Consider the following 13,226-nt stretch of genomic DNA (forward strand, 5'->3'; position numbering starts at 1 on the left):
CCATGAGAACATTGTCCCGTCGGCAAAGGGGTTAACGATGGTCCGTCCTTAAGGATGGGGGTAAGAACAATTTTAGGTTTAGCGTCGCCACTGAGATTCTCATATGAGGAGGAGAGTCTTGTCTGAAGGTGTCTATTGGAAGTGGATCTAAAAAAATATGAATAATTCTCAAAAGGTGTTAATTCTCAAAACAGTCCAAATGCTTGAAAAAGAGTAACATGAAGTTTGTTATTTGTCCTTGTTGCACTCAAGTTCGAGACATTTCCCCAAGTTGTTAAGCAATGAAAGTTAAACAATGAGACGGGTGTGAGGTCTTTTATCTTACGAATATTCACATTAAAGATAAAGTGTTGAATTAACCAACCTATATATCTAAATAGGAATGTGATTTTCTTATTGACTCCTCACAATTGACAAACTGATGAGATCAGTTCCTCCCCCCCCCCAATTAAAAGAAAAACAAAGAAACCAAACTGTGTGTTCAGTCTTCAAGTGAAAGGCAATAATTGTAAATTCATAAATTATACTCAAAGGTGCCCTAAGGCAAATCTCCCACAAATTCTTGGATTATAATTAATGATCCTCAAAATATGTGTTAAAGCACACTTGTTCTCACTTCCTGAAGGCCCTTCTTCTAATTCATGTATGGACCTTCTAATTCTCAGTTCATATCAGTTCCCTCACAGTTTCAGTGTTTTAATAAAGGATTAATCTGGGAAAGAGCACTATCAATCCATTTTGGTTTTTTGTGTGAACAAGATACTGAATTGAATATAGTGGGTGTTGATTGCTCTATTGAATTTGTTAACTTATAAGAACAAACTCGATGAACCCCAACCCAACCTTGACTCCAAAATTGAATCTTTAATCACCATAAGATTATCACAGAAAATGAAACTTGTTCAAATAAGCTGGCAATAAAGTTCATTAATTAGTTCTGAGTTCTGACCAGGTAAAGATGTTATCTATAGCTACATATCACCTGTACCCCCTAAGAAAACTGGTGAAGTAATAGCGGTAAGGCTTTGCTATGACCACTGCATGAAATTTTAAGAGTGCTCAGAACTGCCATGTTCACTATATTGACAATTTGACACTGCTCTCCACTCCACTTACAAATTCTAATGAACAAAGAGAACCACACTTTCTCCATTGAAATCAGTTAGATTTTGTGTGTGAAATGTAAGCTAGCAAACGAGAAGGGGCCTCTACACCAGTATGCCCGAAGCTGGTTTATGTTCAGCCTCGATGGGAAAATGGAGCACCTAACAATACATCTATCCAGACTATGGGTGTAGAAACTGAAACTTATCCACGATGCTGCAGAAAACAAAACGAAGCAAAAGAAAGAGGAATCAAACAACCAATACACAAGGACATACGTGGTTCGGCAAGGTGTCTACGTCCACGGTGAGATGAGAGCATCATCATCTTAACTTGCATTGGCGAGCATTAAGTGAAACCAAAACACAGCATTGAAGCATGCTAATAATTGCATATAACATAAACCAACATTAAATAGATGTTGTCTTTCAAGCAAAATACATAAAGAGAAGATACTTACCCAAACAAGTTCAATAAATTTCTGACAATGAAGAAGAAAACAAATTGGGGACGATTCAATCTGCGTGCAGAAAGCAAATAATTCAGAAATGTGAGCTAGATCAGAAAGATCACTGAACCAGATAATGGAATGGTGATAATAGATAATCAACATAATAATAAAGATATTAAAATAAATAAAATAAAAATAAAAATAAAAAACAGAATACTGTGAAGAGCACCATCAGTGTAACAAAATTCAAATAGGAAAAAAATAAGAGAGTGAATTTTTGTGAAAAAAGGAGCTAGCATCGGCAAGCAGCAGCCAGTCCAGCACCACTGGCTTATCTGCCACATGACAGTTCTTGTCAACCCTTAAATTTTCAGGATATGCTATCTACGTCATCATTTACTCTATCAATTTTCGGCCCAATCAAGTCCAACTACGTACGTGGCATGATAAATGTGTGAAAATTTACTAAAAAATGATTACTCTTTGAAACTATTGGATTGTTAATAAAAATAAATAAATGGGAAATATTCCTATCAAATGGTACTCGTACTCTGGCAATGGGAATGCTGGCTTTATATTATTCATCAGGTACAATCCATGGCATATATGAAGCTTCTGCCCAGCTTTGAGTTGCTTCTGGCTTTGACCAACTAACAATAATTAAAACTCAAATAGACTCTATAGTACCAATATCTAGAAATCAATTTGGGGTGGGGAGGATGTGTTTATGCATGTACATGAGAGAGAGAGAGAGAGAGAGAAAGTGTGTGAGGAAATGCTATTCAATGCGATGATGATAGTATATATAAGTCAGTAAACTATAACCTGCCAGAACTTCCATTATTTTTGGTGACCAATTGAAGCTTTAGAGTTGGCAGAATCTAATTTTTTCTTTTTGGAAAAAAGTTGGCAGAATCTAATGGGGTGATAACTTATATAGATGTAACTCTTGGCCGCGTTAATTAGTTGAAATGTTCCATACAATTACCATGTTACTTTGTGTCGATACTTGAGCCTTCGCAAAGAGAAGAGTCCATCTAACAGAATTCCCCATAATAATAATAATCTTCCCTGCATTTCGCATTTCAGTTGCGTTATGCACTCCTGGTCTTCACATCTTGTCATTCTCCTGCAAAGAGAAAATAAAATAAAATTCACAAGTGAAGACAAAAAGTAAAAGATAGATATCATGCATTTCTGATTATAGAAGAAATACCTCATCAATGTCATTCTCCTGCAAAGAGAAAATAAAATAAAATTCGCACGTGAAAACATAAAGTGAAAAATAGATATCACGCATTTCTGATTATAGAAGAAATACCTCACCAACGTCATTCACCTGCCAAGAGAAAATTAAATTAAATTCACACGTGACAACATAAAGTTAAAAAAATAGATATTATGCATTTCTGATTATAAAAGAAATACCTCATTAAAGTATTGCCTTCGGCCATCTATCTGTACGTCAGGGATTTGGGCAATCTTGGACCACTCGTCTCCTTTCTTCTGTTGGTATCGTTGTGCTAGTATTGGACAATTAATGATACTCAAATGATTAAGAGAGTTTAGGTCAGAGAGTCCATCATGTAGGGATTCAAGAATTGGGCAGTCAGTGATGTAAAAATACTCAAGATTGGTGGGAAGCAGGCCCTTTAGAATGGACACAAGATCAGGACATCCAACAATGGTGACACTTTTAAGAGAGGTAAGATTTTGAAGGCCCAAGCTACAGAGGGGTTCAAGATGTTTGCAATCCATAAGAAAAGAGCATTCCATAATATACAGTGCTTCAAGGTTTCTGAGTTTGTGCAGTCCCTGAGGCAAAGAATTCAGTTTTCCACATTTTTCAATGAACAGATTCACAAGCGTAGTGGGTAACCCCATATCTGGAAAGGACTCAAGAGCTAAGCATTCTTTAATAGAAAGAGATTGAAGTTCAATTGGCAACTTCATTTCCGCCAAGGACACAAGATTTGGACACTTTGAAATTCTCATTATCTGGAGAGACGTGAGTTTGTCCAGCTCCTCCGGCAGGGACTCAAGATTGTGGCAATCTTCAATAGAAAAAGATTGAAGTCCAATTGGCAACTTCCTTTCCGCCAAGGACACAAGATTTGGACACTTTGAAATTGTCATTGTCTGGAGAGACGTGAGTTTGTCCAGCCCTTTAGGCAAGCATGTCAGTCCTACAGCCCCTTCAATCATTGCGTCTTTAAGGCAATGAAGGTTGCATAGGCTTTGTGGTCGCTTCTTTAGGCTGTCACAATAGGAAAGTTCCATATATTCAATGCAAGACGGAAGGACCAGTACTCCCTCTCCCACTCCCCCTCGCAGTCCCACCTCAACATCATTGTCTAGCAAAGACAAAAGTTTAGGACATCTGTCAATTACCAAACGTCTAAGTGAAGTGAGGTGTTGAAGTCCAACCATCATCTGCAGCTCGTTCAAAGAATACATTTCTAATTCTTGAAGTGCTGTCAGGCGTCGGAAGAATCCAATGGGTAGGGATGACAGATTTGAAATTCTTTCCACATACAAGGAGGAAAGTGATGATGAGAATTTTTTATCAGACACCTTCCAAACTTCCAATTCGTTGCATTGCACCAACCTCAACCTCTTGATTGATGGAAGCATCGGAAGGAAAGAGAGTTTTTCGCAAGCTTCTATCCTGAGTTTCACCAAGGAAGGAAGGGTGTGTGGTAATTTTCTCATGTTGGGACAGTCAAAGATATATAGCTCATGGAGGAAGCAGAATTCTCTTTCCCCATCTTCCTCGATGTTTGAGTCACAAGCACGTGTTGGTGGTGATGTCGATGATGATGAATGCTAAGAGTCGGATGATGACAATGTTGTAATCTGGTGACATGCCTCCAACGCCAACTTTTGAATGGATGGAAAGCTCGGAAGGACAGCTAATTTTTCACATTTTTCTATCCTGAGCTGTTGCAATGAAGGAAGGAGCTTGGGGAGTTCTCTTAGTTCATTACATTTTTCTATTGTCATTGTTCCGAGGCTAGAAAAGCGGTGAGAGACCCTCCTCAGCTTGGGGCAATTTCTTATCGTCAGCTTATGCAGGCAAGGGAATTCTTCTCCATCCTGTTCTTCTTCAACCACCTCGGACCAATCCTCCCATTCGGTCATAACACAAATCACCAGTGTCTCCAATGACCGGAACTGCTTATTAACTGATGAATGATCCCTATAAGATTCATTACATGTCAATTTTACTGCATTGCAACTGTCGATCATGAGGTGTTTGAGAGAGGGTAGTTGTCGTAAATAAGGCAAGACCACACATTTATGACAACTACTGAGTATCACAGCCACTAAGTTAGAGAAGGAATGGTGGCCTACCCAACTTGGAAATCTTGCACCACCATAATTAACAATTCTTAACATTTCAAGATTGGTATGAGGTTGCAGTTGGTCAAGTACACTCTCCTCAACTTTTTCATCTCGTGAATCTGGAAATCTATCCTTGCTTCCATAATAACTCCAGCACAACCCTAACTCACGAAGGTGTGGCTTATTCTTTAAATTGGCCTCCATGGCATCTGTCCCAGTATTGCTTACATTTTCCAATTTTGAAATTCTTAGGGTCCCTCGGAGTTGCGACAAGTCCCTCAACTCTCTAATGCTACTAGAGTCACTAGTATGTAAGCCCATACTGAATTCAGTTAACGTTTGAAGATTAGTCAAATTTCCAAATTGCAATGGCATTTTATGCATCATTGGATATTTGCCGGGGAGAATGAGATGGCGAAGGTTGACAAGGTCACCCAGATCTTTAGGCAACTCTCTAAGACAGTCGCACTCGCTTAGGATCAACGTTTGTAAATTGTACAAACTTGTAATTGAATCAGGTAACCTCACCATATCCCTCCACCCAGTGAGATCAAGAAGCCGTAGATGTTTCAAACTGCCAATTGACTGAGGCAACTCACAATTGAAATAGCCAAACAAAATAAGTACATGTAGGAATTGGTGTGTAGTGGGTAAAAACGGCTTATATGGGAAAGTCCACCACTTCTCATTTGATAATTTAGTTGGGTGCGTAAGCTCTTCATTTCTTTGATGTTCTGAAAATTTTCCATCTTATTGCCAATAGGATACGACAAATGACGAGTTGTTGTAGGAATTTTGAAAGGTTTATCACCCAAATCTATTCTATAATATATTTCACCTGAAACAAATTGTGCTAAATCATGGATGAGATCATGCATCACAAACTTTGATGATCCAGAAATATTATTGGATGATGCTGAAAACAACTTGATATATAAACACCTTGATAAGTCTTCAAATAAATATCTATCACCTTGCCACTTCCTAAAGGTGAATGTACGACATTCAATTTGTAACTCATTGGAAGCGAGTGTATCATAGCATGTCCAGACCATTTCCTGGGGGGATTTGTATTCAAAAGAACTTTTACTTAGTTCAAAGAAGGACCTCATAAAGAGATCGTCGAAGTACCCCACTCCTATATCTTCAAGCCGTTTCGTCCCTTTTGGCTGCACCATACTTTCTGCCATCCATAATCTGACCAATTCATTCTTTTCAAATACGTAGTCCTTGGGAAATAAAGAACAATATGCGAAGGACCTCTTCAGATGCGGAGGAAGATGATGATAGCTCAAAACGAGCGATGGGAGGATCTGATCAGTAGTCTCTCCTAAATCCCATATTTCACTTTCCAAGATATCTTTCCATTCACAATTCTCCCTTTTATCTCGCAAGATGCCAGCAAGTGCCTTTACAGCCAAAGGTAAACCCTTACATTTCTTCAGAATTTCTTCTCCAAATATTTCCAGCTTTTCATTTGCATCATCAAATGAATTTCCATGCATGAAAGCATGCCTTCTGACCAATTCCAAACAAGCCTCATCTGACAGACCTTTAATATCATGATCATGATAGTTCAGATCAGTGCGCACGATTGATGCAACGGCTTTGTTCCGTGTCGTAACCAATATCTTGCTTCCTGGTTTACCGAATGCAAAAGCGGTACTTAAGGCATCCCATCTCTCGTAATTCTCATTCCACACATCATCCAGAATCATTAGGTATCTTTTATTGTTCAAAACTTCTTTGAGTTTCCCCTGTAGTAGGTCCAGTGAATCAGAATTTGGGGATGATCCAGTGGCTGACTCTAGAATTCCTTTGGTTAGCCTCACCACATCAAAATCTTCCGAAACACAGACCCAACCTTTCAGACCAAAATGGTTCTGAATACTCTCATGGTTATAAACAAGTTGAGCTAAGGTTGTCTTTCCAGCTCCACCCATGCCGACTATAGGCAGCACCGAGAAGTTACTATCATTGTTATCGGGACGACTTGGAATGTTGTCTGACAGCAACCATTTAACAATCTTCGACATATCATCCTCTCTGCCAACAACTTTATAACTAATCACCAAAGAACACGTTGGTGGCCTTTGACCGAATACCCTTTGTTTTGAGATGATGTTCGAGTTCAAACCTAGAGTTAAACCTTCTTGTGCAACAATTTTCAACCTCTGGTTGATATCCTTTAACTTTGATCCAAATCTCTCATCGATGCCCTTAACGTCAGATTGTGTATCAAATTCCAACAAGGATGAAACACTACTTTCACCTAGAGTGACAGGAACAGGGTTTCGTACCTGTTGGGTTTGGAGAGGGTGAGTCCGATATTGAGATTCCAATGACATCTCGCTGATATCCCTTCCTTCTGATCCAATCCTTGTAAATCCCTGCAGCATTCAGAGATGTTACAGATCTTAGGCCCAAAGTCTTTTTTTATTCCTTCTAAACTGCCAATTGATTCTATGCTACAGTTCAACCAAGAAGAAATTAACACTAGTTTCAATTGGTGGAGTGAGAGGACGGGTAGCGTACCTGTTGGGTTTGGTGAGCTGATTCCAATTTCAAGCGTACAATTTCATTGGCATACTCATCCAGTATATCATCTGCATCATAGAGGAGTTGTTTGAGGCGATTGAGCCACAGTTTCACAGCAACGTTGGTGAACTGCTTCACTTCAGCATCATCAGATAAGGCCTGGATCATGGCTGACGTCCGCTTCAGTGAATCCACTTCATCCAAGTCGATTTTCCATCGGACTAAGAAGTCCAGCAACTCAGGAGAGGCAAACCTGTGGAAGGCCACCTGAAGGAAATCCGAGCGGAAGGACCCTCGGAAAAGCTGCTCCACACCTGACATCTTCTTCTTCTTCTTCTTCTTTCAGAGAGAGAGAGAGAGAGAGCGAACGATTTAAAGCAAAGATTGATCAACAACTGACTACCCAGAAATCAGAGAGAGAAAGAAGTGAGGAAACGCTCTACAGTTCAATGTTTGCAAAGAAGAGGTGGAAATGGATCGGTGGTTGTTTGTAAAGAGATACCTTGATGAATTCCGCTCTTCCTGTTTGTCTCACAACTCACATGACCACACATTTTCACTCTTTTCCCTCCTCCACACATATTCAATCCTCTTAGCCTGGTTTTCCTTTCACTCTTCCACCTAACATTCAATTCTCTTACGATCCCAGAAAAAATATCTAACATTCGACCATGTTTCCAAGAAAGGAATCAATATCGGATCGGCCAAGGCCGAGGCCAATATAATTTCTCGACAATCGTGTGTATCAGTGAAACAATATGGGTGAGGCTAAAAAATTCATTTTTAGGGTAATTACTATCAGTATCTTACACTTAACCTATATTTATTAACACTATCCTACCTTAAACTTCTTTTCTGATAATACCCTGCTTTTAAACTTTTACATCTCCTTCTATTCTCATATTTTTAAGGGAGAATGTTCTCTGTGCCGCAGCGCAAGCTGTGCCCAAGCACATGGGGGTGAGCGCAATGACCATCCTATCTCCCTGAGTAGTAGGCCCATGTGCCTGGGCGCAGCCTGGGCTGCGGCACAAAGAATAGCGCCCCCATTTTTAAATACTCAGATTGCCCTCCCTTTTCACCTAGTAACTGCTAATCTATTTAACCTACCATTTTTCTTCTATTTTTAACTATTTTGTCATTAAAATAATAAAAAATGAAAGCATGCCACCCGCTTCTTCTCTCTCCCCTTTTTTACTCCATTCTGTTTTTTTTTTCTTCTTCAATTCTTCTATTTAATTAATTTTTTATTCAACATTTCATCCTCATCATTCTTCTTCGAACAGATTGAAGAAACAAATAGAAGAATGGTGGTCACCAATACCGATATCGATACCGTGCCAATACCGTATCAGTAGCGTGGTACGTAACGGTTTTGCTAGTCACCGATACTGATATCGTGTCAATATTGTATCAATAGCATAGCACGGGCAAGGGGTAAAATGATAATAAAAACTCACTTTTTAAGGAGATTCAAGGGTAATTTTATCTTATATAGCTGATCCAGGGCGATATTGTATCGGTATCGTATCGGTTTTGTAGGTTACCGATACCCGTTACGATACCGTGCAGTAAAACCATGGAACAGATCGACTCTCTTCAAAGCATCCCACTTCTTCTCACTCTTCCTCTTTTTATTCAATTTACCTTCCCATGTTTTTTATTTTTTATTAACCTACAACCCCTTCTTGGCGATTTCAGTTGAGAATCCATGAAAGATGGATCGGTTTTAGAGAAAGGAACGCACCTATAACAGAGACGAAGGAGAACTAAAACACAATGAGGATCAGGTCGATCTGTTCGAACAAGAACGATGAGGATGAAATGTTGAATCCAAAATTAATTAAATAGAAAAATTGAAGAAAAAAAAAACTGAATGGAGTAAAAAATAGGATAGAGAAGAAATGGGTGGGTGCTTTAATTTTTACTATTTTAATAACAAAAATAGTAAAAAATAGAAGAAGAATGGTAGGTTAGATAGAATAGCAGGTTACTAGGTGAAAAGGAAGTGCGATCTAGGTATTTAAAAATATGAGGGTAGAAGGAGATGTAAAAGATTAAAATCAGGGTAGTATTAGAAAAGAAGTTTATGGTAAGTTAGTTTTAGTAAATATAGGCTAACTGTAGGGTAGTGATAATAATTGCCTCTTGATTTTTAAAGAAAGATGGGAAAGATAATAATTGCCTCTTGATTTTTAAAGAAAGATGGGAAAATCATCCTATCCAGGCCGATACAGGCCAATCCATATTAGTATCATATCGATACTAGTTGTGCCCGATATACTGATTCCGATAACCATGGTATGGGCCAGGGCTTGTGCCCTGTAGATTGATATATGATTTTTCTTATTTAGTTTTTTATTTAATTAATTAAGGATTTTTTTATGTTTCCAATCCAAGACTTTTCTGGTAGGAAGTTTTTACCAAGGACACATGGTCTAGATTCAAAAGTTAGATGGGGGAGATCCATAGGATCATTCACAAAGTTTATAGATGTTGATCAAGTATTAGTTTTCCCATATAAGTTGTGCAAGTAATTTTCTAAAATATTAATCATATTAGCATAGTTGGAAAACCAGGTTTTGACTCTGGTGAAAAGACTTGCCTAAATTTATAAGACATGACCAAATCATGTTTGAATCAGTCCGAGTCTTTATTGACTCGATGTTTTTGCCTGAGTCATAGTGAAACTTATCAAATCTGGTTTTTTCTTTTATTGTTCATATATTATTCATAGACCGTAAGTTTGGTCTACAATTAAACAAAATCCTAGATATTTTGTTTGTTGTCTTCAATATTAGAGGGCTAGTCTCTTTTTTCTTCTTCTCACATGTGAAGCAACAATAGCCTCAGTCACTCCTCACTCAGAGAGGAGAAGAAGAAAGATATTTAAAAAAAAATAAAAATAAAAATAAAATAAAATAAAATAAAATAAAAAAAAACACTCACCTGATTCACCGAATTTTGAAAAGGATGAATCAAGTCGAAAAACTTGGTTTTTTCCAACTATGCATATTAGGAGTAATTGACAATAGAAACAAAAGAATGGTTCAGCTTGAGTATAAATGGAAATAGTTTGATTTTCATAATCAATTACAGCAATAAGCTCTTTGTTTTTCACATATAATGTTAATTGCTAAGGGGGGCAGTTCACAGGTGGGAAAAAAGGAAGAGAGGTACTTGTGTTCATCTGGAACGAAATATATGCTTTTAACAAGGGTCCAACTTGGAATTCCAAATCGAATTTTATTTTACCAGTTGAATTTGAGTTGGATCAATTACCAAACATCTTTTGAGGATGTAAATCGAATGAATTTGGAGAGGATATAACACATCTTGTGGCACGGCACCACAGCTCGCCACGTGGACAACCTCTCCTTTGGATGGCCTGGATCAAGTTGAAAAAACTGAGTATGGTGCACATGCGATGTACAAGAGGATTTCTGGTTTCCAAAACCCGGATATCCAACTCGATCCAAGCCATCCAAAAGGGAGCTCATCCACATGGCAAGCAATGGTGCGTTACCCTTGGGCCGTAGAGGAGCCCGATCCGTGAGAGGAGGGACTGCTGCTGTCCTATTGTGTAGGACTTAGATGGTTGGTTGGATGCGTGGAAGGAGTGTCTGTGAGGCCGTAGTGGCCATGTCTGGCTCTCCAGGCTCCACAAGGATAAGGATGTCAAAACAAAACCAAAACCAAACCAAATCGTTTAAATCAAAACCGTGAAACCATTTAATAAATGGTTCGGTTTTGGTTTAAGATTAAAACCATTTAGTTAAATGGTTTAAATCGAACCAAACCATTTAAACCGACGATAAAACCATTTAAATAAACCGTTAAAATTGGTTAATAAACGTGAAGTCATTCATAGTTAAATAAAAAATATTATATTACAATTACTATAAACATGTAAACAACTATAAGCTTACAATTATTAAAAGAAAACATATTATATCAAACAATTTATTAAATGTTAAGTTTACATCACTCTATGTTAGGGAAAGTGAGGTGGATGCTGTGGTTTTGAAAGGGAAGACAGAAAAACGGAGCCGTAAGAAAACTTAGTAGTAGAATGATGAAATTCGAGCCTTTCACTGGGATAAACGCATGCTAATATGAACATTCTAAGAATCCAGAACTACACCCAACAACCTTTGGAGCTTGATCTTGGAGTTTACAAGTGTGATCAAACAATTTCTAGTGACATAAAATGCCCTTTTGTGTGCTAATAAAAGAAAATGAAGAGAGAAAAATCTCCTCTGTAAAATTAGGTTCATATTGATGTGCATTCAGTTCTAGATTTGGATCTTATCCAATGTATAAATTTTGTAAAATTCAAGAAAAAGATAGGAGTAATTCTATGAAATTATACTTCTACTAACTTCACTGCAGTTCTAAAGAAAAAAAAAGTACATGAAATCTTAACAAAAAGCAACGGAGGTATTCTAAGTTGTTAGAAACTTAAGGGGGTGTATCCTAGCCCCTAGGTGAGGTCCACCCACTTCTTTTCGCATTATATTGAGAATAGGAAATCTATTTGCTAAAATATGAACTGTCGAAAGGTGATAATTCTACAGTATAAATTCTCGAAACAGCCCAAATGCTTGAAATTTTACAGTAATGGAAAGAAAGTATACTCACATTCTCTTGACAATCCAACACAGCTCAAGTGAAAAACAAAATGGAGTGGGGTCTCCTATCAGACAAATATTTCCCATCAAAGATAAAATGATGAACTGGCCTACTATATATCTAAATAGGAAATATTGGCTCATCATTAATGAATCTAAAACATTAGATTGAAGCTCAACTTATTCCCACCTCTTGAAAGCTAGCGAAATAGCGAGACTTCTACACCACCATGCCCACGGCTGAAACCAATTTCACCTATACAAGGAATGCCATCTGCACATTAAAGTTAGCCATTGGAAGGAGGGAGATTCATATTCAGGGGCAAAGTTAAAATATACATTACGACTTCCCCTCCTTCCTGCTCTGTAGAACCCTGTGCAGACGGAAAGTCTCTCCTTGATCACCATTCAATGACCTCCTCTCAAAGCAACAAGCACTCAGCTGCCTCAGCAACCTCTCAAGGTATGACTGTAAACAGCTCTCTGTATCCTTCATGCTGGGATTCATTGACAATACCATGGAATTGAGTGCATCTGCCACAAGTTCTCTCTGGCACAATTCAAGGAGATACCCAACAGGTGATTTCATGGGTTCTTCATATGCCAGCAAAGCAATGCAGTCCTGGAAAAGAGACGGCATTTCAGTATCATTGCCTACCAAAGTACAATAAATCTGGACTTCCAAGCAATTATTATTTGCAATATAACATTTAACAAAAAAAAAAAAAAAGGGGCATACCCAGTGCACGAGGCTCCTAAAACAGTGATTTATGTATTGAAGACTACTTGGAAATATAAACATCATATATTCTTTTCCCATCTGGTCATCAAGCCATTATCACTTGCTAAAATTTAGATTTTGGATACAGTTTTGTGGGTCACATAAATACTGACCCACTTGGATGCGTGGTCCATTGGTTCGGAATTTTCTATTTAATTCCCAGCTGTCCAAACATCGACTTCAACGTCCATTTTGCATGTAAGCATCAGAAAATGCAGTCAATAATTGGAAAATCATTCACTTTAGACAACAACGTAGAGAGTACCTGAAGTAGATATGGTAACTGTGTAATCCCAAAAAATCTCGCCAGTTCAGCCCTAGCATATTTCACAGCATTCTCAAGGTCCCCCACCTGTATATGAACCATATCTTCTAT

At 38.1% G+C, this 13,226-nt stretch overlaps 4 protein-coding genes across 5 annotated transcripts in view; all 4 read right to left on the bottom strand.

The window, feature by feature from the left end:
* Window positions 1-2,666: 2,666 nt before the first annotated feature.
* On the bottom strand, window positions 2,667-4,012 carry LOC122663293 (putative disease resistance protein At3g14460). Its single transcript, XM_043858976.1, has 4 exons — window positions 2,984-4,012; window positions 2,877-2,894; window positions 2,772-2,789; window positions 2,667-2,684 (listed from the first exon to the last, which is right to left on the bottom strand). The coding sequence occupies exons 1-4, from the start codon at window positions 4,010-4,012 to the stop codon at window positions 2,667-2,669; spliced, it is 1,083 nt and encodes a 360-aa protein (XP_043714911.1).
* Window positions 4,013-4,381: 369 nt separating this feature from the next.
* Window positions 4,382-5,575, bottom strand: LOC122663294 (putative disease resistance RPP13-like protein 1). The gene has a single exon (XM_043858977.1). It carries the CDS (start codon window positions 5,429-5,431, stop codon window positions 4,382-4,384), a length of 1,050 nt encoding a protein of 349 aa, XP_043714912.1. The 5' UTR covers window positions 5,432-5,575.
* A 159-nt stretch (window positions 5,576-5,734) lies between these two features.
* Window positions 5,735-7,785, bottom strand: LOC122663295 (putative disease resistance RPP13-like protein 1). Its single transcript, XM_043858979.1, has 3 exons — window positions 7,436-7,785; window positions 5,843-7,290; window positions 5,735-5,738 (listed from the first exon to the last, which is right to left on the bottom strand). The coding sequence occupies exons 1-3, from the start codon at window positions 7,757-7,759 to the stop codon at window positions 5,735-5,737; spliced, it is 1,776 nt and encodes a 591-aa protein (XP_043714914.1). The 5' UTR covers window positions 7,760-7,785.
* A 4,402-nt stretch (window positions 7,786-12,187) lies between these two features.
* LOC122662286 (ran-binding protein M homolog) overlaps window positions 12,188-13,226 on the bottom strand; it is a 42,271-nt gene continuing 41,232 nt past the window's right edge. Inside the window, exons 9-10 of one of the 2 annotated variants that reach the window (XM_043857875.1) lie at window positions 13,116-13,202; window positions 12,188-12,691 (exon numbers count right to left, since the gene is read on the bottom strand). In XM_043857875.1, coding sequence (XP_043713810.1) covers window positions 12,410-12,691; window positions 13,116-13,202 — 369 coding nt within the window. In that variant the 3' untranslated portion in view covers window positions 12,188-12,409. The remainder of the gene's footprint in view (window positions 12,692-13,115; window positions 13,203-13,226) is intronic. The other variant, XM_043857876.1, reaches the window with a different exon arrangement.

The sequence above is a fragment of the Telopea speciosissima genome, chromosome 5, assembly GCF_018873765.1.
Source record: "Telopea speciosissima isolate NSW1024214 ecotype Mountain lineage chromosome 5, Tspe_v1, whole genome shotgun sequence".
Lineage (NCBI taxonomy): Eukaryota > Viridiplantae > Streptophyta > Magnoliopsida > Proteales > Proteaceae > Telopea > Telopea speciosissima.

Excerpts from the sequence above, each read along its gene's own strand:
- LOC122663293 (XM_043858976.1), bottom strand. The coding sequence starts at position 4,012 with ATGTATTCTTTGAACGAGCTGCAGATGATGGTTGGACTTCAACACCTC.
- LOC122663294 (XM_043858977.1), bottom strand. The coding sequence starts at position 5,431 with ATGGTGAGGTTACCTGATTCAATTACAAGTTTGTACAATTTACAAACG.
- LOC122663295 (XM_043858979.1), bottom strand. The coding sequence starts at position 7,759 with ATGTCAGGTGTGGAGCAGCTTTTCCGAGGGTCCTTCCGCTCGGATTTC. Across the intron at positions 7,291-7,435 it reads CAGCTCACCAAACCCAACAG|GGATTTACAAGGATTGGATC; the intron begins GTACGCTACCCG and ends TGAATGCTGCAG.